We start from the raw sequence: 24,848 nt of genomic DNA on the forward strand, positions 1-24,848 counted from the left end.
TATTTTGTGAGTAATTGTAATATGACTTTTTTTTTTATGTAAACATGCAGATATTATTATTAATATTAGAGAATTTTTAGTTGTCATTGTCATGTCTATTGCAAAAGTACTCTTAGAGAGGATAATATTGTTGCTTATGTATTGACCGAATGAAAAATTATATTTATTTCGATGTTTATTAAGTGGAGAAGTCTTCCAAATTTTATTTTGCATGAAGTTGGTTTAGATTTCATATAATTTTCTATATTTGTTTATATATTTATTGATATAAAAAAAATACTAAATTTATAGATAAGTCATGTGAACTTAAGTATATAAGACAAATATATAATAATGTTAAAATTAAACATTGCATTGTTATTATAAATTTAATAGAATAATAATTATTACTACTAGTTAAATATAGGCATACATTATTATTATTACTATTATTAAATAACAGATAATTAATTCTGTTAGCATAAAAATTAATTTATAAGTATACACTGTTAATATAAATTTATAATGTTTTTGTTATTGAATTTATTTTTATTAAAGAAGAAACCCCATTAAATTTTTCACAGTTTTTTCTTTTGACATATGAGTTTTTTTTATATATATAATATAATCATCATTAAAAAAAAAAAATATTTTAAACTAAGGAAACAAAACCTAATTATTTTTTATTAAATATAATATACAACAATTTTGATTTTGATGAAAAAAATCACGGGTTTCTTTGTTTTGAAATGAAATAGGTTTAATTTTGATAAAATCAATTTTGAGTTATATATCGAATGCAATTGAAATGTAATTAAACTTTAAGTTTATCACAATATTTATTTTTGATCAGCGTCTTGGCAAAATAAATTGATTCTAGATTACCAACAAGTATGTTATTGAAAGAAAAAAATGATTCTAGATTTAGTGAACGGTTACGTTAATTTAGAAGGTTTTTTGTTTTCATTAGGTTATGTTACTTTTTAATTTGTATATTGAACATTTAATATTTCTATTTGTTTCAAATATTATTATTTAGTTTAATTCCAATTTTAAATTTTGATATACTAATATCATAACTTTTAAATAACTTGAATTTTAGACATTTCATACAAATAAAAAAAATTCTTAGTTCAAATAATTTATTCATTTAAAACTTTTTATAAATTTTGATCTCCGTAATTAATTTTTTATTTAATATATCATATATTTGATTTATTAATAATAAAAAAAATTATTCTTTTTAATTAAAATAACTGTACAGTAAAAAAGTTATTAACTAAAAAAATGACTTTATAAAAATATTTGTAAATTAAGAGAAGTGGAGAAACGTAGAGGGAAGAAATGGGGAGGTGTCATGTGTCTTTCTCATTTCCCCCACAGGCCACAGCCACTCACTATCCATCTTTCTCGCCAGTCGCCACAATGTCTAATCTTTCCAAGGAATAGATCCAACTCACCTCCTTCTCTTCCTCTCATACTCATTCATATGCATTTCTACACAAATTACTTTGGCTTCACCTATTATATATTATTTAATATCACTAAGCTTTTTGGCTTAGATCGGGTTCACTTCTTTATTATATTCAACTTAAACTAGTCTGAGTTTGTGTCATGTTATGTAAGTTATAAGGTCAAACATCTTTTTCTCATTTATTTACTTTTTTTAATAGATTGTAAGTATTTTTGTAAAATAATAATTATAGGTCTTTTATAAGATTTAAATTCAACGAACTCATAACTCCAACTAGATTTTATCATATATTTTATGATTACTTATTTATTTCAGTCATATCAACAAAATGACGGTAAAATTTATAAATATTTATCAATTTTTTCAATAATTAATTTTTATTATAGAATCGATTAATCACTTTTAATATAATTACTCCTTTTCGATCACACTTGTATATAAAACTTAACTCTAATATTTTACCTGAGAAAATAAAATTTAATATCATTCAAATTAATAACTTATTGATATTTTTTATTTATGAGTTTTAAGGAATTAATATCTTTATAAATATGTTTTTTATACAAAAGTTCAAGAATCAACAACTAATTAATTATATATGTATAAAAAAATTATATTTAATTATCAAAATTCTATATAAAAATAATATCTACTGATTTACAATTCTAAATTAATTGTTTTGAAAAAGATATATTCTTTCTTATATACATATAATTTTTTTTATCATTTATTAATAAATTAATACATTTAAATGTTTTTAAAAATATTTTAATTTTCTATTAAATATGACAGTTTAACAACTCTATAGTAATCAAACATGGTAACTTGGTATTGCAACTCCATGGCATGCTAACGACACCTGAGAATTTTCAAACATTATTCACTTCCTAATATTGTTTTTATCTTGTTCCACTAAGCCGCTTCTGGTGCTACGCAACATCGCGGTGTCCTTCTTCTGTTTCACGAAAAACAATACTATTACCAATTTTTATCTCATTCCCCGATTTTTCATCTTCCACTCTGAACTTTCTATAGATATCTCCTTTGTAAAATTTTCTAGTCCTCATCACCAAAATAAACGAAACAATGCATGCAAACAGCGTTGCAGCCGTGATTATGATAAACGCCATTCTGTAGCACTGCACCCCTACGCAATTTAGTTCCTTCCCCGCTTCTCTCGCGAGTCCTTTCGCCTTCAACTGTTTCAAAGCCTCTTTATCATACAAAACACCCGTTAATCTTACGTTCAGAATGTAAGACCCAACAGGGCTTGCCACAGCTCCAAAGTTGTACAACGTGGAGTAGTATTTAAGGCCAAATACTTCTGATATGATTGCAAACATTAGTGGCCATTGAGCTCCCAAACAGAACCCAATAATCACCGAAGACAAGTAGAGAGAGTTTGGGACACCAAGTGCGATCAGAATATGGCCAACACATGAGAGTAGGATAACTAGAGTGAGCATAGAGGGACGAGGGAATTTGTATTTGGTCAAGAAGATTTCAGAGGCATAACCTGCCACTACTCTTCCCAAGTAGTTCCATATGCTTAATAACGACACACATGTTGTAATGCTCTTCCTAGGGTATCCCAATGACCGTCCAATCTGTCCCAAATTGTCTATGGCTGTTAATGCTCCTCCAGCACCAAATGTTGTTGCAATAAACAAAATCAGCATGTCAATGCTGAACAAAGCTTGCAAAATGGTGTAGTCTTCTCCTCTCTTTGGAGGGTTGAGTATGTTCCCTAGACAAGAACTTTCTTGTACTTCTTGCTCCACGTTTGAATTTGGGTGTGGCACATCAGTGACTACTTTCAACTGCGGTGTAGAATCAGACAACCCTTGTGTTTTTGTTTTCAATTGGTTAAATTCCTCTCTAAATACCACAACAAGTGGGAGGAGAAGAAAGAAAAATACCACAATTCCATCTGCTACATATTCAGACCTTGTGAAACTGAGCTTGTTCTGCATGATGATCAAAACCATGAGAAATCCAGCTAGGGCGAGTGAGATATATAGAAGGTGGTAGAAAACTTTGTTCTCATTGGGTTGGTGTAGGGTATTCAAGATCCTTATTGTTGGAAGGAAAAGGAAGGAAACAGCAGCAGGGAGCCAAGCAATGAGCAAGATAAGAGCCTGAGGGTTGTGATCACCATAGAATGCATGGTAGAGTTGTGCGATGATGGCACCACTTAGACCAACGTAGCCTTTGAGAAGGCCTAAAACATTGCCACGGCTTCCTGGGAAGTTCTTGACACACGTGACTGTGCCACCTGTGTTGGCGAAGGTTTGAGAATTTGAGCCAATGCAAATGTAAAGACACATTAACCACACTTGGGGTTTGGTGATTTGGCCAGTGACAGCGAGCCATATCATGAAGTAGCCGAAGAAGTTCATGATGATCCCAATTGAGAGAACCACCCAGGGTGGAGTTATCTCATTCACTAACCCGGATATGATTCCAACGGTGGCACCAACGTCTTTGAAGAAGCTTAGCAAGTTGAGAGTGGTTTGGTCGTACCCCAAAGAGGTTTTGATTTCGTTGGAGTACATGCCAAACATGTAGGCTGCACCAGCAGCTGCCATGATGAGCAAAGATGCAAATAGCATGAACCAATGGCCAGTGAGAACATGGTAGCTCAAGCCACCACCAGTGAACTTTGCCATCACCATGATGTTGTGTTAATTTGGGGTAAAACACCACTCTTTCTTTGGTTGTGTTGGTAAATGGTGCATAACCACGTTTAAATGGATGGGAGTGTGAAGATTTTTTCCCTACGTGTGTGGAAAAAAACAGTTGCAGAGGAAATCATTATGGTTTGACATGTGACGCCAAAGTTGCGGAAAAGTAAGAGCAATGGTATTAAAAGAAAGAGTTTTATAATAATGGTGTGCTAAGCACAAAGAAAAAAAATTAATATATTAGTTTAGAAAGACAAGCACTCTAAGCGTGCTGCTCAACAACCCAATGGTGACAATGAGGAATGAGGAATGAGAAATGAGGCGCTTACGTTAGAAAAAAAAATGATGGCTATGAATATGTGATTAATGGGCAAAGGAAGTGGTAGAAGCTAGCTGTGATAACAGATAACTATAACATTTGATTACATTAGAGGTTTTATAAATTAAACATGCATGTAACTAAAGAGAAGTGGAGAGAAACGTATAGAGAGAAGAAATGGTGAAGATATGAATTCCACAAACAGAAGACAGCAGTCATGCATCTTTCAGACACGACCTTCTTTCCATGGGATGAACTGACGTAGCATATGACGTTCTTCTTGCTCTCATTAGCCATTCATAAAATTTAGTTGTTGAATTAAATTTCGTCGGCAGAAAACGACGAAGAAATAAAAGTGGACAGCTAAGATGTAGTCCTTATCTTGCACGATCTTAAGCAGCGTGGCCACTAAGGATGTTAGTCGCCCCGTCTATCTATAAATAAGGCCTCAATGTAAAATTTGAGCAAGAGTGCTTCTTTGTAACAGCCCTCTTCCTACTTCTCATTCGGGGAAGGATAATATCCTTGAGGTAACACTCTGAATAGGGATATTATCGCCGAAGCGTGAAGTGGTGTATACACTTCTGGACGCTGGCTAGTCATCCTGATCCTGAACAAGCAAGATCCTTCGCCGGATTTTGTATAATATCTCTTTGACGAGGTATTCAACCTGTTTGTTCAGGACGGACACAGATTAGCTTCTGTTTTAAAAGGAGAAATCCTCAGAAAAGGAGTAGTAAAATACTCTCTCTTCGTTTCAACCAATCAAAAGAATCCCGGAAGGAATTCAACAAACAAATCCAAAGATCTACTCGGAAAACGAATAGGTATGAAAACCTCTTTGATTAATAATTCAAATTACTTTCAATTTCATATTGTTGGTAGAATTACTATGCATAAAGAAACAAGAATAGTTCCTATTCTTATAGATACAGGTGCATCTTGGTCATGCATTTGCAAAGGTTTGTGTGATAACATTCATACATTGAAAGAACCAAGCAAAGTTTATAACTTTGAAGGAAAAATTGAACAATATACTTCTTTTGCGAAGATAAAATTGAATCTTTTGAAAGATCAACAATTCCAACTTAAGATAATGATTTCTGAAGTTGATAAGAATGAAATAATCCTTGGAATGGATTTTTTAGAAAATTTTGATTTCAAAATAACAAGTGATTATTTGATTCTGAAAATTTCTCGTGTAAAACTACACCATGAAACAATTTAGAAAATTATTTCAGAATGGAATTAGTTTCGAATTTGGAAAACGAGCAAAACTATTTTTGTGATGGTCTTTTAGATCTGAACAAAATAGAAAAATCAGATTTTGATTTGAAAGAAAATGAAAACTTTAGAAACTCTGTTTTTAAAGACATCAAAAGAATTTTCTCTCGAGAAAATATTTTGAAGTTTGGAATTATGACTGGAGAAATCCCTGTCAAAATTGAAGAAACTACTGGAACTGTCATGCTTTCTGCAATTGACAAAAAAACAAATTTCTGAAAGAATAAAAATTTTTTCAGAAAAAGAAAGAACAAAAATCAAGTATGTTCATATTTCTACTTGTCAAGTTATCATAAAAAGCACTTTTATGAAAGGAATCGATTCGCCTTTACAACTTGTTTTGCGCGACAATCGTTTGATAAATTACAATGAATCTATCATTGCTGAAGGTTCAGGTAATTTAAAAATGGGTAAAATCAAATTTGATATCAATCTTCAAATTGGTTTAGCCATAAAAGATATAATCTTGACAGATCTATAGTTTTAGAATACAAATTTTTGAGAAAAGATTTTATGAAAACCGGTAACCATCCATTTTCTGTGTGTTATCGCATCAACTATGCTCTGTCTAATTCTCATCATAGTATAGAATTCAAACACAGAAAAAATTCATATAGATGAATTGTTTACTCCCTTCATAGAGCTAAATAGCCCTGTAGTAAGGAGAGAAGAAAAAGAGTCTAGGCTTATCTTAGAGAACCTAGATTTTCATCCGAAAGGATAGAACCTAAGGTAGTCAGACCTATCTTAGAAAAACAAAACTCTTTAGTTGTAAAGCCACCTGCTAGGTTATACAACGAGGAAAAAGAGGTCCTTAAACTGAAAGAGACAGTCTCAACCCTTTCAGAAAAAATAGACAGCTTAGATAAAAGAATCTAAGATGCCTGGAGAAACTTGAGAAGCTACCCTAGTTAGACACCTCAAGAAGGTTCAAGAATCCTAGTTAGACACCTCAAGAAGGTTCAAGAATTTCAAAAGAAATTCAGTGAACAATCCTCAAGAGGAATAGAATCTGCAGGCTATTGGGTCTCGCATTATGAAACCAAGGAAAGGAGCTTGAATCAAGCCTTAGAATTGGTAGAAAAGGTGAATGAAGAAGGAAGAAAATATCAACCTTCTGAAATTCATTGGTTTAAGTCTCTAACAAACATGTTAGAAGAAAATTCCGCAACAAGCAGAACTCGTGACCTTTATAGGATCAGAGTAGAAGCCTTGAGAAATAACCTTTCTAGGTAAAAAGTTCTTACCCAGAAAGCGCCGCGTTTATCTGGTATCAGAGCTAGAACAACAATCCTTGACCATGGAAAAACTATATTCTGAGAATCCTATTCTCGAATATTTTGACCAAAAATTAGAGGAAGAATCCTTGACAGAAATAGAGTTAGTCAACAGTGACATCCCTATAACTAAACCATTTCTGGTTTACAAACAAAAACTGATAAGACTTCCACAGAATCTCTTACCAGGAGCAGACTATGCTATAGGAGGATACAAAATAGAATCCAAACCTACTAGTATAACCCATAATGTTCAATATACCCTTAGAACATTAAATACAATACAATAAGTGTTATCATTTCTAGTATTGCACCAAATACCTTCCATATCTAGAAGCCAACATCTAGATTTAGAAGAAAACAAAAAGCTTAAGGAAATCCTTCAGGATCACCTTACCAAGCAAATAGACCAATTAGAGATAAATAGAAAAAGCATCCGACAGGATGTAGATTCTATAGAATCTCTAGCCAAAAAAGAGTATGATACTCTTTATGAGCACCAAAAGTCTATCTTGAATATCCTCACGGAAAAACAAGATGATAACAAACTAGAAAAACAAATAGCTGACCTTAAGTCTGTAGTTGAAAAACTCCAGATAGAAATTCATTCTATAGTCAAACAAGCCGTTGATCCTATCCTAGAAAAACTAGAAGGTCAAAGGTTAGAAAAAAGAAGCAATAGATCACGTTATAGATCTAGTAAAAGAGCTTAGCAACAAGCTATGACAGACGAACGAGTTAGGGACAAACTCGAACGTGCTCTAAAAAACCTTCAGGTTTTAGAAAAACGTCTCGACGAGACACTTGGAACAATTGCTGACACACTTGGAGGCAGAATTACTGCAACAAGATTGTGGATCAATGAGCAATGTTCGAAAAAGATTGCGAAAAAAGAGGCAGCAATAAGCCTTTGTTTCCAGAAGATTTCTTCTTCTGTTGGATCTTATGGCTGTAACAAGTCTAAGAAATCCAAAAGTAAAAGAAAAACAGTTTTTAAGAAAACTAGATTTTCTAAAAAGAAATGGAAGAAAAATCCAAACAAATATTTCAAAAAGAAAAAACCTTTTCAAAAGAAAAGATTCAAGAAAAAAGATGCATGTCCATCAGGTAAAAAATCATGCACATGTTGGTTATGTCATGAAGAAGGACATTATGCCAATGAATGTCCAAAGAAGAATCAGAATTCTAAGAAAGAATTTCTAAAATTAATAGTTTCCTATGATATGGAACCTATAGAATCTGATTTATCTTCGGATGATGAGGTATATAAGTTAACTTCAGTCTATGAATTTTCGGAATCATCCGATGAAGAAGAAAATTCTGACTAAAGGTAATCCAAATGTCACTTTTATTGTGATAAAAATACGAAATAGAAGTTATCCTGCTTACATTGATACAGGAGCAACATTCTGTTTTGGAAGCAAAAAGATTTCAAGATCTTGGAAAAGATTGACACAGCCAGAAGAAATTATCATTGCTGATCAATCAAAACACTACATGCACTTTGTAGTACAAAATCTTGTAATCCAAATTGCTGGATATGATTTTATCATACCATCAGTATATTTGCATGAATCAGGTTTAGATATCATTTTAGGAAACAATTTTCTAAAATTATATGAACCATTCATTCAAAGAAAAATTATTGTTCAACTTGGTTGGAAAAATCTTTCAAATCCAACTGAAAGAAAACTTGTTCCTACAAACATCATTACAAGAAACGAGATACTTTACTCTTAACTCAATCATCTTTTTCAAGACAATTGAGATAAGGCTTAAAGATTCATTTGCGGAAATCAATGTCCCAAATAGGATTCCTTATACAATAAGAGATGTAGAAGAATTTCAACAAAATGTGAAGATTTACTGAAGAAAGGTTTAATTCGACCTTCAGCAAGTCCGCATTCAGCTCCAGTTTTTTATGTTGAAAACCATAACGAATTAAAACGTGGTAAACGCCGTATGGTTATCAATTATAAAAAGATGAATGAAGCAACAATTGGTGATTCTTACAAATTACTAAGAAAAGATTAAAGAATGTAACTGGTTTTCATCTCTTGATACAAAATCTGGTTATTATCAATTACGTCTTCATGAAAATACAAAACCTCTGACGGCATTTTCATGTCCGCCTCAGAAACATTACGAATGGAATGTTTTATCATTCGGTTTAAAACAAGCTCCTTCAATATATCAACGATTCATGGATGAATCCCTTGATGGATTAAAATCTATATGTCTTGCATATATTGATGATATTTTGATATTTACAAAAGGAACATCTTCACAACATGAGTCAGATGTTGCCAAAGTTCTTGAGAGAATCAAAGAAAAAGGCATCGTCATATCTGCCAAAAAATCCAAATTGATGAAGTAAGAGATTGAATTCTTAGGCACCATCATCAAACAAAATGGAGAGATAAGCTTAGCTTCTCATGTCCAAGAAAAAATCCATCTCTTTCCAGACCAGTTAGAAAATAGGAAACAAATACAGAGATTCCTTGGTTGTTTAAACTATATAGCCAATGAGGGATACCTGAAAAACCTTTCCCATGAAAGAAAAATACTACAAAAGAAAATCAGTGAGAAAACACCCTGATCGTGGACTTCAACTGACACAGATTGTGAAATCTCTTAAGAGCAAGATTCAAACCTTGCTACAACTCTACAATCCTTCAAATGACAATTTTTTAAGTCAATGAGACCGATGCCTCTCAGCAGGTATGGGCTGGTTGTATGAGGGCTTTACCTAATGGTAAGCAATTACTGGGTCTCGACTCATTTGGAAACAAACTAGAGTCGATTGATCAAGCTTCCTGTATTGGTCAGGAGCGTAAAATAAATTATGATCAGGCTAAGTGCAACTCAGAAAGGCTGTTTCTTCGATTTGTCATGATGGCTATTTGTGGTGCTGTAATAGCAGTTCTAGTGGATCCAGAATTAAGATGGGTTTGCCATTCAATTCCTTGGTTTCTTCTAGATTCAAAGATTTGTGGAGGAAGAAATTGTATTCCATTTGATCCTAGGGAGGTAATCAGTGGATTTGTATTGATTCTATATCTGGGAGATATATGATCACTTATTCTTCCTATAAAGGTTATATCTAAGTGGAGATTATTTCCTTCAAAATTTTCTCCAAAACCTCTAGTTTGTACTTCCAGATTTATATTTTGAATAAAATCTGCAAGATTCATTGTAAAATTAGGAGCTATGTATATAAGGGAAACAGGTTGGTTGAGGTCAACCTCAACTATCCCTATTATAGCCTGAGAATTGTTATCCCTAAACCTTCGATCAAAAAGGACAAGGAAGGCTTTAGCTCCTACAAAGGATCTAGTTAGAGTTCTAATCCCTATAGTGATAAGTCCTAAATGAACATATCTCCTTTGGGTACTTAGAAGCTGTCTACCAACTGGTTCAGAGATTAGTCTAATAATCTCATGTTGTTCGTCGGGTAAATGAAAGTCATCTAAACGACGATATCTATAGAGGCTAGTTCTGTCTGAACTAAGCCAATTTAGATTGTATAGTTGTCTAGGATTTAGAGAATCTATCCTAGAATTTGTTCCAATATCTATATTGGATTGTATGTCAACTATCTCTTCTAGTTGGCGTGTGTTTGAATTTGTTCTTCTAAGAAATCTGTCTAAGATTCCAGGTTGTCTATTTATTGATTCTCCTATGGGAGTATGTCCCGTAAGGGTTTGTGAGGTTCCTGTAAAAGGAAGGGTTTGTGTTTGAGTTCTATTTGTCATTTTCTAGGTTTAGCTAGAATATATTTGTTAGAACTGGAGATTGTGGAGGTATTAGTTCCAAGACTGAGCTTAGAAAGTTGTTTAGAAATTTTTTCTAAATCTCCGTTTGTTGGATGAGATTTTGTTTTCAAGATTTCAAAAACCTGATCTATTTTTTCTTCCAAATATCTTATCCTAGAAAGGATAATATTTTGAGTTTTGTTAACACTATCTAGATTCTCTATAAGAGTCTCTAGATCTCTCTTAGTGGCCAGAACGTAACCGCTCTGATACCAGCAAAAACTGGTATCTGAGAAATTTTTTAAAAATGCCCTTAAGGGCTAAAACTAATATAAAGGAATAGTAATTCTACTAATATATTGATTATGAATATAGATTGCAATATATAAATGGGGAAATGGATAATTATAAAAAACTAAATGTAAATGACCGTTAGGAAAATAAAATATTATAAACTATAAAGATACCCCAGGAAAGGTGGCAGAGCCTCCTAGTTAGGGATTTTAATACAAAAGTATGAAATCAGAGTAGATGATGCGGAAAGCAGAGAGATAAGTATGATAGTTTTTAGAAATACACAATGAGTTATTACCTTTAACACAGTATAGAATATAATGAAAAACCTGGATCTTTATTAAAATGACAATAGGGATTTTATAATAGGAGAAAGATAATTTCCTTGCATCTTCTGGCAACATAGAGGTCTTACTTCAGCCCACTCTTTTGGGTCTTACCATTGCCTCATTTCTACCTGCAACCTAACTATTCTTTCTCAAAACACTTATCAAGGGCACACCTGAAAAATTTCAGGCTTACAAATCCCAGGTTTTTGTAAACCGTATTATCTTTTCAATAGAGATCCAGTATTCTAAATTATATTCGCATGTGTTAAAAGAAATAACTACGGCATTCTAAAAACTACCAAAAGAATGGTTTAGCCTACCATCTTTTAAAAAATAATACTTACAAATTTTATATGAAAGGAGTAGGAGCAAAACACACTGAACACTACAAGAGAACACTCTTTTCACTGGATATATTTGATATCAACTTCTGCGTGCTTACAAGTAGAGCAAGAGGGTCCTTTTAAAGGAAAACTAGAAACTAGAAGACAAAAGAGAAAATAAAGACACAAATGCCCCTTCAGTCAAGTGGGGTTGTCATAACCACATATTTACTCTGTCACAGGGCTACAGACTCTGACTAAAAGATAAAATTACAACGTGCCTTATCTTTAAAGCAGATTCCTTTAAGATAAGGTTTTTATCATAACAACTGTCTTTGTAGACAGTGTTTGTCCTTTTGTTGAGTCATAGTCTTTTATTTTGAGACTATTACTTCTTCGTCTTCTCCGGCATCTTGCATTTCTGATGATCCGGCCATAGACTGTGTATCGGTGGGTGTTTGTTGACCAAAACATCCATCATCTTCATAGATTTCTTTGTGCTTCTTTTCTCTTTGGAAAAACTGCACAAGTTTGTTGTTGTTCTCCGCTGGAAAGGGAATAAAGAACTTTCCGTTTTCTTCTGGGAGAAAAAGCTTTGTGTTATGAGACTCTTTTATCAGGTTAAAATTTTCTTCGACAAAACTAAGTGGAATGAATTAGTGAGATGAATTATTAAAGTTGGTGGGATGAATTAATGGAATGAATTATTAAAGTTGGTGGATGGGTTAGTGGACACGTTCTTTAGCACGATGATTTGCACCCTCTAGATGGCCGAATTTGGTCAAGTGGTCTTCATAAAAGTTGTAGCCGTGGATGCTATCTTTTCAATCGCGTTGGAATCACCCAAAAAGAAGTTCTAGAACTCCAGATATGTCTGTTTTAGTGAAGAGGGGTCAAGCTGCCAGCGTGAGTTAAAGATGTTGCGGTTTTTAGAATATTTAACATGATAGATGAAGGAATTTGAAAACCATTTTTTTAATGTGTCTTGGAGACTATAAATAGACCTTCACTTCTCCATTGCAAACCATCCCAAGAAACACTTCTCATTCTCATTCTCTCTTCTCTTATACTCTATTCTTTTCCTCTTCTTCTCTCTGAAGGCCCAGAGGAATCCATAGGAGGTTGTTCTGCCCTAGTATATGCGTACATCATTGGTGACCCAAAGGCACACCTTGTTAGTCGTGGGTATGCGGCCTCAGCGGCACACCTGGAATAATATATGCATATGATGCATGTCATACATTCATTGACTCCACATCTAACATGTTACAGAATTTTCTATAGTACATCATTCCATATTCACATTTCATAATTTATAATATATTTCAATAGTATAAGAGAAGAGAGAATGAGAATGAGAAGTGTTTTCTATCCCAACTTCCTCCTTGGTCCAAAACACAGGCTCTAAGCAAATTCTCTAAAGACTGAATAGTCCTCTCAGTCTGACCATCAGTTTGAGGGTGGTATGCTGAACTAAGTCTCAGTTGGGTTCCCAAAGCTTGTTGTAGGCTCTCCCAAATTCTAGAGGTGAATCTAGGGTCTCTGCGCCACTACCCCAACACATATATTGTAATAAATCTTTCAATTACAGTAAAAGGGTTCACATGAGAAACTTCGAACAATCACATTAGCAAAAATATAAAACATAACAAACAAGAGTTTTTACAAATTGTTTTCAAAATAATATTACAGTACCAAATTCACACGAATATTTCGTCCTAAAAATCCTTTGCCCCGATGTCACAATATCAGAGCATTTCCCAAAATAAAACTGTTGGCATCCTATATGCCACTCGCAGCCGGATCCTCTCCACCTAAAATATCCACAATTTATACGGTGAGAAAAGAAGATATCTATATGCAAAGTACATCCAAACACACCATGTTAAAATCTCATCATATTTTCTTTATTTAATAAAATATTTACGAGCATGTATCATAATTTATCAATCCATCACAATCCATTTAGATTTTATGATTAACACTATCATTTTTACCTTTCCTCATTCACATCAATATAACAATTATCTCAACATCTATAATTCATGTCAATTTCACAATCATTTCCACATACGTAATTCATACCAATCCAACAATTAACACTATGCCAAGACCTCGCCACATTTGACACAAGTGATACAGGTTAATTGCCTCACTCAACCCACACCAGACCAGGGGTCACGCCCTCCCTGTAGCATCACTTACCCAGGGGCCGTGCCGTCCCTCGCCATTTTGGTGTGAGGAAACACAATCACATTACAATCAATACAATCTCTTGCAATTAACCCTATGCCAGGGCTGTCATAAGCGACATAAGTGGTGGTGTTAACTATTTTTCTCATCCCACACCATGCTAGGGTCACGCCCTCCCTGTAGCACCACTTATACAGAACCGTGCCATCTCTAGTCATTAGTGTGAGACATCACAATCACATACAACATCTCAACTCATGATTCAAAGTCACATCAAGATTATCCATTAACAAGTAATATAATAATAACTTTCATTAATATAATAATCAATTAGAATAATTGGGATAAATTGTAAAACCCCTCATTATTCCAAAATCTAGCTCACCGCATTTTCCTTACAATATAGTGAAAAACAAGAAATCATATATATACAGATAATAACAAATATAAATTAACTCCAGTAAAGGTGGCAGTGCCTCTTAGTTAGGAATCAATTTATATCTTCAATAGAATAATTATTCCAAATTATAAATTATATATACAGATAATAATAAGGAAATATAAATTAATTCCAGTAAAGGTGGCAGTGCCTCCTAGTTAGGAATCCATTTATATTTTCATGGTATATTTAAATTCTCAAGTAAGTAGGAAACTTAAAAGAACTAACGGGAAATAAGGAGTCTCAGCCTTCCATTCAGATAAATTAAACGTGATCCTAAGAAATTCTACCCAATACCCTCATATACTCTACATATAAATAATCCCTTTTTCCCCCGTACTTGGATAAATAGTAACTTGGGCAGAACCTCCTCCTCTTTTTCTTAAATCGGAACCGGAACTAGGGCAGAATCTCCTCTCTTTCTTTCTCCCTTTCTATCTCTCTAGAATTTCCTTCTCTCTAGAATTATGAATTTTCAAAACCCTAGGCCCCTATTTATAGAAATTTTGAAATTACTATGCACTATGTACTATTCATTAAAATAATATTATTTCATTATTATAATATTAAAGTTACTATGCACTATTCATTAAAATATTAGAATTAATTAAATTTTGAAACTTAATTCCGCAGCCCCCCTTCGGTTCCGCAGCCTTCAATTATGCATATGAATAGTAAAATACTATTCATAAATACGTATACATGAATAGTAAAATACATATACGTAAATAGTAAAATACGTATATGTAAATAGTAAAATACGTATATAAAAATACGGTAACTCTTCTAATAATTCCAATACATAAAAAAATAAAATTTTGGAATGTTACACTACTTTCCTTCTTTTAGAAATTTCGTCCCCGAAATTACCTGATGCAAATAAAAATGGATATGAAGCTTTCATCTTCTCCTCTAATTCCCAAGTAGCACTTTCTGGTATAGCTCCTCCCCAAATAACCTTTACCAAAGGAATTTCTTTACCCCTAAGTTGCTTTACCATTCGATCCTCGACTCTCACCGGGGTAGCTTCCACCGTCAAGTTCTCCTTAACCTCAATATGATCCGACTCAATCACATGCGAAGGATCATGGATGTATTTTCGAAGTTGTGAAATATGAAAAACATCATGAAGATTTGACAGATTAGGAGGCAAAGCAATTTTGTAGGCAACATTGCCGACTCTTTTAAGAATTTGAAAAGGACCAATAAATCGAGGAGTAAGTTTTCTGGATTTTAATGCCCTACCAACCCCAGTCCACGGAGTGACTTTCAAGAATACATGATCACCTTCTTGAAATTCTAAATCTTTTCTCCTCCTGTCAGCATAACTTTTCTGTCTACTCTGAGCTGTCCTCATCCTATCCTGTATCAATTTAACTTTTTCAGTGGTTTGCTGCACAATTTCAGGTCCTAAGATGACATTGTCTCCAGGCTCACTCCAACACAAAGGAGTTCTACACCTCCTACCATACAAGGCTTCATAGGGTGCCATACCTATGCTAGAGTGGTAACTATTATTATAGGTAAACTCTATCAAAGGTAAAAGGCTATCCCAACTTCCTCCTTGGTCCAAAACACAGGCTCTAAGCAAATCCTCTAAAGACTGAATAGTCCTCTCAGTCTGACCATCAGTTTGAGGGTGGTATGCTGAACTAAGTCTCAGTTGGGTTCCCAAAGCTTGTTGTAGGCTCTCCCAAAATCTAGAGGTGAATCTAGGGTCTCTGTCTGAAATTATACTAGATGGTATACCATGTAATCTCACAATTTCATCAATATACAGTCTAGCTAATCTCTCCAGAGAATACCTAATGTTAATAGGTAAGAAATGTGCACTCTTGGTCAACCTATCAACTATAACCCAAATGGAGTCATGTCCTCGCCTAGTCCTAGGCAAAGCAACTACAAAATCCATGGAAATGCTATCCCACTTCCACTCGGGTATACTCAAAGGCTGAAGCAGTCCTGAAGGTTTTTGATGTTCTATCTTAGCCTTCTGACATACTAAATAGGCACTCACAAATTCAGCTATGTCTTTCTTCATCCTAGGCCACCAGAATATCTTTCTTAGGTCCTGATACATCTTCGTTGCTCCTGGATGAAAACTAAGCTTGCTCTTATGACCTTCCTCTAGTATCAGTCGTTTAAGTGTAGGGTTACTAGGCACACATACCCGATCTTTAAATCTTACCACTCCATCTGCACCCAAGGTAAATTCTTCTCCAATCCCTTGTCCTATATCCTTTCGTCTAGTCTCTAGAAATGGGTCTATTAACTGTGCTTCTCCAATTTCCTTTAACAACTCGCTAGTCACTCGAGTCATACCTAGTCTTACACTACTATGAGTCACCTCACAAGTCAAACTTAAGTCTCTAAATTGTGTCAAAAGATCCATCTCTCTAATCATAAGAGAAGACAAATGCAAAGATTTTCTACTCAAGGCATCAGCTACCACATTAGCTTTTCCTGGATGATAATTAAGATCAAAATCATAGTCCTTAAGGAACTCCAACCATCTCCTTTGTCTCATATTTAATTCTTTTTGATCAAATAAATACCTAAGACTCTTATGATCACTAAACACCTCAAATTTAGAACCATACAAATAATGTCTCCAAATCTTAAGTGTGAATACTACAGCTGCTAATTCAAGATCATGGGTGGGGTAATTCCTCTCATGTACCTTCAATTGTCTGGATGCATAAGATACGACCCTTCCTTCTTGCATTAACACTCCACCCAAACCCATCTTAGAAGCGTCACAGTAAACCACAAAAGTCTTACTAAGATCAGGCAATACTAAAACAGGTGCACTGGTCAATTTTTCCTTAAGGGTTTGGAAACTATCTTCACATTTACTATCCCAAACAAACACAACCCCTTTCCTAGTCAAATTTGTCAAAGGTAATACTAGCTTAGAGAATCCCTCTATGAATCTCCTATAGTATCCAGCTAATCCAAGGAAACTCCTAATCTCACTAACTGACTTAGGTGTCTCCCAATTCAACACAGCCTCAACCTTAGATGGATCTACTGCTATACCCCTACTCGAAATTACATGTCCTAAGAAACTCACTTCCTCCAGCCAAAAGTCACACTTGGGCAATTTAGCATAAAGTTGATTCTCCCTGAGAGTTTGTAGTACTACCCTTAAGTGTTCCTCATGTTCCTCTTTAGTCTTGGAATAAACTAGTATGTCATCTATAAAGACAACTACAAATTTATCCAAGTACGGATGAAGAATCCGATTCATGTAGTCCATAAAAATTGCAGGAGCATTTGTCACACCAAAAGGCATTACTAGGTACTCATAGTGTCCATAGCGAGTTCTAAAGGCTGTCTTAGGTACATCATCTTTCTTAACTCTAATCTGGTGGTACCCTGATCTAAGATCAATTTTGCTAAACACACAAGCACCTACCAACTGATCCATAAGATCATCTATCCTAGGCAATGGATATTTGTTTTTAATGGTCACTTTGTTCAACTGGCGATAATCCACACACAATCTCATGCTACCATCCTTCTTTTTGACTAAGAGTACGGGTGCTCCCCAAGGTGATACACTAGGTCTCACAAACCCCTTCTCCAACAAGTCTTCTATTTGCTTTTTCAGTTCCACTAATTCTATGGGTGACATCCTATAAGGTGCAATAGAAATAGGTCCTGCTCCTGGAACTAAATCTATGGAAAATTCTACCTCTCTTCTAGGTGGTAAACTAAACACTTCAGAAAAGACATCCGAAAAGTCACACACAACAGGCAGTTCATTTATCAGAACATTTTTCTCAGAATTTAAAGAAGCTAACAACATGTATACTTGGGCATCCTCTTGCATAGATACCTTAACTTGGTTGGCAGTCAAATAATCCTTACTCACTTTTTCAACAGGTTCACCAAAAACAATAGATTTACAAGCACAGTTCAAAAGGACATGATTGGAAGATAACCAGTCCATACCCAGAATAACATCTAGTTGACTTAGAGGTAAACAAATTAAGTCAACCAGGAAATCTCTACCTTCAATAATCAGAGGACATTTTGGACAGACATTAGAAGTAATTACAGAACCATTAGTGGGTGTTTCGACAATTAACTCAAAAGATAAGGAAGAGACAGGTAATTTTAACTTAGACACACATGCATGTTATATAAAAGAGTGAGTCGCACCAGAATCATATAAAACGGTTAAAGGAGTTCCATTAATGAAACACATACCCTGAATTAAGTCTTCGGATTGAGTAGCTTCAGCACCACTCAAAGCAAATACTCTTCCTGTGGTTCGAGGTTTGCTAGCGCTCCCTTCAGCCTCTGTTATTTCTTTCCTACTCTGAGGGCATTCACTAGCTTTATGTCCCTCTGCTTTACATTTGAAGCATATCATTATCCTTTGCATCCGACAATCAACTGCCCTATGACCTGGCTTTCCACATTTAAAATAGTTGTTGTGTGGAACAAAACCCACACTTCCCCTTCCAGAAGTTTGGCTAACCATTGGAACTTGGCTTCTTTGTTGCGTAGAACCTTGATGATTCACCTTAGAACTTGAGTCCCCTGCAAACTTGGTATAAGGTTTATTCTTATTAGCTGAACCAAACTTAGTATTTCTCATCGGTCCTCCACTCTTATAATGAGTTACCCTAGCTCGGTTGTCCTCATCAAATACTCTGCACTTGTTTACTAATTCATGGTAGTGAGTAATCCCTTGATAATTGAACACTTGTTTGATCTCAGGGCGAAGACCGCTCACAAACTTCACGCATTTGTCCTCCTCATTGTCTACACCATCATACATAGGGCAGAATCTAACCAAGTCTTCAAATTTAGTCACGTATTCAGCCACAAAATTCTCTCCTTGTTTCAATTCAAGGAATTCCACCTGTTTCTTATGTCTCACATCTCGGGGAAAATATTTCTCCAAGAACAGCCGCTTGAAGTTATCCCAGTTTACTTGAGTTCCCGCAGCCATCATTCTTTGCAAAGAACCTTGCCACCAGATGCCAGCCTCTCCAGAAAGCATAAAAACGGCCAAAGTTACCTTATGTATCAAAGGACATCCCATAGCTTGGAATATCTTTTCAATTTCAAAAATCCAATCAGCAGCTCCATCAGGATTATAGCCTCCACGAAAGCTTGGCGGATTATTTCGCTGAAATCTCTCTAGCCAATCTATCTCTGGTCGTTGGTTCAGATTACCAATAGCCTGAGCCATCGCTTGCAGAGCATCAGCGATTGCACGATCGTTTCTACCTCCTGCCATTGTTTTTCTTTCCTCCCAGAAAAGTTAACAATCATACTCTAAAATAACAAATTTAATCAATCGTCGTTATATCAATAAATTCAACATTCAATTTACTACACCATTCATCTACCAAACAAGCATAGTAGACTCATAACTTACGGCCGATTGAATCGACCTGCTCTGATACCACTAAATGTGACACCCTTACTACCCCAACACATATATTGTAATAAATCTTTCAATTACAGTAAAAGGGTTCACATGAGAAACTTCGAACAATCATATTAGCAAAAATATAAAACATAACAGACAAGAGTTTTTACAAATTGTTTTCAAAATAATATTACAGTACCAAATTCACACGAATATTTCGTCCTAAAAATCCTTTGCCCCGATGTCACAATATCAGAGCATTTCCCAAAATAAAACTGTTGGCATCCTATATGCCACTCGCAGCCGGATCCTCTCCACCTAAAATATCCACAATTTATACGGTGAGAAAAGAAGATATCTATATGCAAAGTACATCCAAACACACCATGTTAAAATCTCATCATATTTTCTTTATTTAATAAAATATTTACGAGCATGTATCATAATTTATCAATCCATCACAATCCATTTAGATTTTATGATTAACACTATCATTTTTACCTTTCCTCATTCACATCAATATAACAATTATCTCAACATCTATAATTCATGCCAATTTCACAATCATTTCTACATACGTAATTCATACCAATCCAACAATTAACACTATGCCAAGACCTCGCCACATTTGACACAAGTGATACAGGTTAATTGCCTCACTCAACCCACACCAGACCAGGGGTCACGCCCTCCCTGTAGCATCACTTACCCAGGGGCCGTGCCGTCCCTCGCCATTTTGGTGTGAGGAAACACAATCACATTACAATCAATACAATCTCTTGCAATTAACCCTATGCCAGGGCTGTCATAAGCGACATAAGTGGTGGTGTTAACTATTTTTCTCATCCCACACCATGCTAGGGTCACGCCCTCCCTGTAGCACCACTTATACAGAACCGTGCCATCTCTAGTCATTAGTGTGAGACATCACAATCACATACAACATCTCAACTCATGATTCAAAGTCACATCAAGATTATCCATTAACAAGTAATATAATAATAACTTTCATTAATATAATAATCAATTAGAATAATTGGGATAAATTGTAAAACCCCTCATTATTCCAAAATCTAGCTCACCGCATTTTCCTTACCATATAGTGAAAAACAAGAAATCATATATATACAGATAATAACAAATATAAATTAACTCCAGTAAAGGTGGCAGTGCCTCTTAGTTAGGAATCAATTTATATCTTCAATAGAATAATTATTCCAAATTATAAATTATATATACAGATAATAATAAGGAAATATAAATTAATTCCAGTAAAGGTGGCAGTGCCTCCTAGTTAGGAATCCATTTATATTTTCATGGTATATTTAAATTCTCAAGTAAGTAGGAAACTTAAAAGAACTAACGGGAAATAAGGAGTCTCAGCCTTCCATTCAGATAAATTAAACGTGATCCTAAGAAATTCTACCCAATACCCTCATATACTCTACATATAAATAATCCCTTTTTCCCCCGTACCTGGATAAATAGTAACTTGGGCAGAACCTCCTCCTCTTTTTCTTAAATCGGAACCGGAACTAGGGCAGAATCTCCTCTCTTTCTTTCTCCCTTTCTATCTCTCTAGAATTTCCTTCTCTCTAGAATTATGAATTTTCAAAACCCTAGGCCCCTATTTATAGAAATTTTGAAATTACTATGCACTATGTACTATTCATTAAAATAATATTATTTCATTATTATAATATTAAAGTTACTATGCACTATTCATTAAAATATTAGAATTAATTAAATTTTAAAACTTAATTCCGCAGCCCCCCTTCGGTTCCGCAGCCTTCAATTATGCATATGAATAGTAAAATACTATTCATAAATACGTATACATAAATAGTAAAATACATATACGTAAATAGTAAAATACGTATATGTAAATAGTAAAATACGTATATAAAAATACGGTAACTCTTCTAATAATTCCAATACATAAAAAAATAAAATTTTGGAATTTGGAATAAACTATATTTATAAAAGATTTTCATAGAATGATATAAAACAATAAGTATCATAAGGTAGAAGATGCACATTCATAATTCATACACATAAATATTAAACTCAAGAAGTTATTATAAAACAAAGATTATAAATTAATCCCAGTAAAGGTGGCAGTGCCTCCTAGTTAGGAATCAATTTATAATTTATTAAATTACACAAGAAAAGAAAATATTTTTAGAACAAGAAAGACATAAGAGAAATCCTAGCTAAATCCGATGTCACATCCTATCAGAGCATGCCCCAGGAAGCCTTTAGGCCTCATCACCAACATCCTCATGATGATGATCACCTGCAACATAAATTTAAACATATACAAAAAAAAAATAACAAGGGAGTGAGAAACATCTCACTCAGTTGTAGATGAAGAAATAAAAGTTAAATAGCACACACACATAATCATTATCATATATAATTATTTATCATGCAATGATGTCATAGACTCAACTCATAAATATATGCATGTGGCGCCATACGGAAGTTCACATATCATCATTGGTGACCCTAAGGCACACCTAGTTAGCATATCGTGGGTGACCCAAAGGAACACCTGGTTACATCATTGGTGACCCAAAGGCACACCTTGTTAGCATATCATGGGTGACCCAAAGGTACACCTTGTTAGTCGTGGGTATGCGGCCTCAGCGGCACACCTGGAGTATATATGCATATGATGCATGTCATACAATCATAAACTTAACATTTAACATGTTACAGTATTTCCTATAATACACTATATCATAAGCATAATTCATACTTATATTATATTTTATTAGTCCAATAGTCCAAAAGTCCAATAATTCAATAGTCCCATAGTCCAAAGGTTCAATAGTCCAATAGTCCATTGTCCAACAGTCCAACAGTTCAACAGTCCAAAGGTCATTAAGTCAAGGGTCCAATAGTTCAAAGGTCTTTAGGGATCATATAATTTATATTTCCTTGTATAATTAAATCCTTAAGTAAAATAGGAAGCTTAATGAAAATAAGGAGGCTCGGCCTTCCATTTAGATAATAAAGTCTAAATTTATAAGTTAATAGGAGGCTTAGTCTTCCATTCAATGAATATTGTAGAATAGTAAAAGTGAAGTTATCCATTAATTATAATTATTAATTACCGCAACAAGAAAATTAAGTAGTACAAACAAAACACAGTAATAATGTATATTCAAATAATCAAACAACAGACAAGGGATCGGGAGCCAATCCAACAAACAGACTATTTAACAATTATTTCTACACCCCCAAGCAAGGTTTCCCACTCCCCCCTTACCTGGATAAGTAGGAGTTGGAACTAGCGCAATATCTCTCTAAAACTTGGGCAGAATCTCCTCTTCTCTTTCCTTAAAAAGGAATTGGAATTAGGGCAGAATCTCTTCCTCTTTCTCCTTAAACAAGGCACTGGAGCAGAACCTCCTTTTCTTTCTCCTTCTCTCTCTTACTTTCTCTCTCTATTCTTCCAGAATTTCCTTCTCTCTAGAATTCTGAATTTTCAAAACCTTAGGCCCCTATTTATAGAAATTTTGAAGTTACTATGCACTATGCACTATTCATTAAAATAATAATATAATTACTATTCATGAATAGTAAAATACTATTCATCCAAATAATTTGAGGTTTTGACGTAAGGGCTTACGATTTTTGCAAAATTACTATTTATATGAATAGTAAAATACTATTCATAAATACGTATACATAAATAGTAAAATACGTATATGTAAATAGTAAAATACATATACATGAATAGTAAAATACGGGAATAAAATACTTATTCACATAATAAATAACTCTTTTCATTTGAATAAAATTTTGGGATATTACATTTCTCCCCTCCTTTAAGAAATTTCGTCCCCAAAATTTTCCTGAAATAGAAAAGGATAATCTTCACGCATCTTGCTTTCTAACTCCCAAGTAGCACTTTCTTCAAAATGTCCTCCCCAAACGACCTTAACCAAAGGAATTTCCTTTCCTCTTAGTTGTTTCACCCTCGTATCATCAATTCTTAAAGGAACTGTTTCATAGGTGAGATTATCTTTCAATTGAACATTGTCAGACTCGATGATATGGGAAGGATCATGGACATATTTTCTGAGTTGGGAAACATGAAAGACATTATGAAGATTTGAAAGAGATGGGGGTAAGGCAATTTAATAGGCTACTTCACCAATTCTTTTAAGGATTTGATAAGGACCAATGAAACGTGGAGTAAGCTTACGCGATTTTAGTGCTCTACCTACTCCTGTCCAAGGAGTAACTTTAAGGAATACATGATCACCTTCATTAAACTCAAGGTCCTTTCTCCTCTTATCACTGTAACTCTTCTGCCTACTCTGAGCTGCTCTCATTCCCAACTCAGAAAATATGTCCATGATCCTTCCCATATCATTGAGTCTGACAATGTTCAATTGAAAGATAATCTCACCTATGAAACAGTTCCTTTAAGAATTGATGATACGAGGGTGAAACAACTAAGAGGAAAGGAAATTCCTTTGGTTAAGGTCGTTTGGGGAGGACATTTTGAAGAAAGTGCTACTTGGGAGTTAGAAAGCAAGATGCGTGAAGATTATCCTTTTCTATTTCAGGAAAATTTCGGGGACGAAATTTCTTAAAGGAGGGGAGAAATGTAATATCCCAAAATTTTATTCAAATGAAAAGAGTTATTTATTATGTGAATAAGTATTTTATTCCCGTATTTTACTATTCATGTATATGTATTTTACTATTTACATATACGTATTTTACTATTTATGTATACGTATTTATGAATAGTATTTTACTATTCATATAAATAGTAATTTTGCAAAAATCGTAAGCCCTTACGTCAAAACCTCAAATTATTTGGATGAATAGTATTTTACTATTCATGAATAGTAATTATATTATTATTTTAATGAATAGTGCATAGTGCATAGTAACTTCAAAATTTCTATAAATAGGGGCCTAAGGTTTTGAAAATTCAGAATTCTAGAGAGAAGGAAATTCTGGAAGAATAGAGAGAGAAAGTAAGAGAGAGAAGGAGAAAGAAAAGGAGGTTCTGCTCCAGTGCCTTGTTTAAGGAGAAAGAGGAAGAGATTCTGCCCTAATTCCAATTCCTTTTTAAGGAAA

The 24,848-nt window shown here is 34.2% G+C and overlaps 2 protein-coding genes and 1 pseudogene across 2 annotated transcripts in view; 2 read left to right on the plus strand and 1 right to left on the minus strand.

Moving 5' to 3' along the window:
• Positions 1–2,207: 2,207 nt before the first annotated feature.
• Positions 2,208–4,448, minus strand: LOC109796391 (protein NUCLEAR FUSION DEFECTIVE 4). The gene has a single exon (XM_020356067.3). The coding sequence runs from the start codon at positions 4,126–4,128 to the stop codon at positions 2,383–2,385; it is 1,746 nt and encodes a 581-aa protein (XP_020211656.2). The 5' UTR covers positions 4,129–4,448; the 3' UTR covers positions 2,208–2,382.
• A 103-nt stretch (positions 4,449–4,551) lies between these two features.
• Positions 4,552–24,848, plus strand: part of LOC114915833 (uncharacterized) — a 44,924-nt gene continuing 24,627 nt past the window's right edge. Inside the window, exon 1 of the mRNA XM_083077620.1 lies at positions 4,552–5,283. The gene's annotated coding sequence lies outside the window, so the exon portion shown is untranslated. The remainder of the gene's footprint in view (positions 5,284–24,848) is intronic.
• Positions 5,290–8,410, plus strand: LOC145959140 (uncharacterized; annotated as a pseudogene).

Source organism: Cajanus cajan, chromosome 6 (genome assembly GCF_000230855.2).
Source record: "Cajanus cajan strain Asha chromosome 6, NIPB_CcT2T_4, whole genome shotgun sequence".
NCBI classification, from domain to species: domain Eukaryota; kingdom Viridiplantae; phylum Streptophyta; class Magnoliopsida; order Fabales; family Fabaceae; genus Cajanus; species Cajanus cajan.

What these genes read in the sequence shown, in the direction of transcription:
- LOC109796391 (XM_020356067.3), bottom strand. Translation starts at nt 4,128, where the DNA reads ATGGTGATGGCAAAGTTCACTGGTGGTGGCTTGAGCTACCATGTTCTC.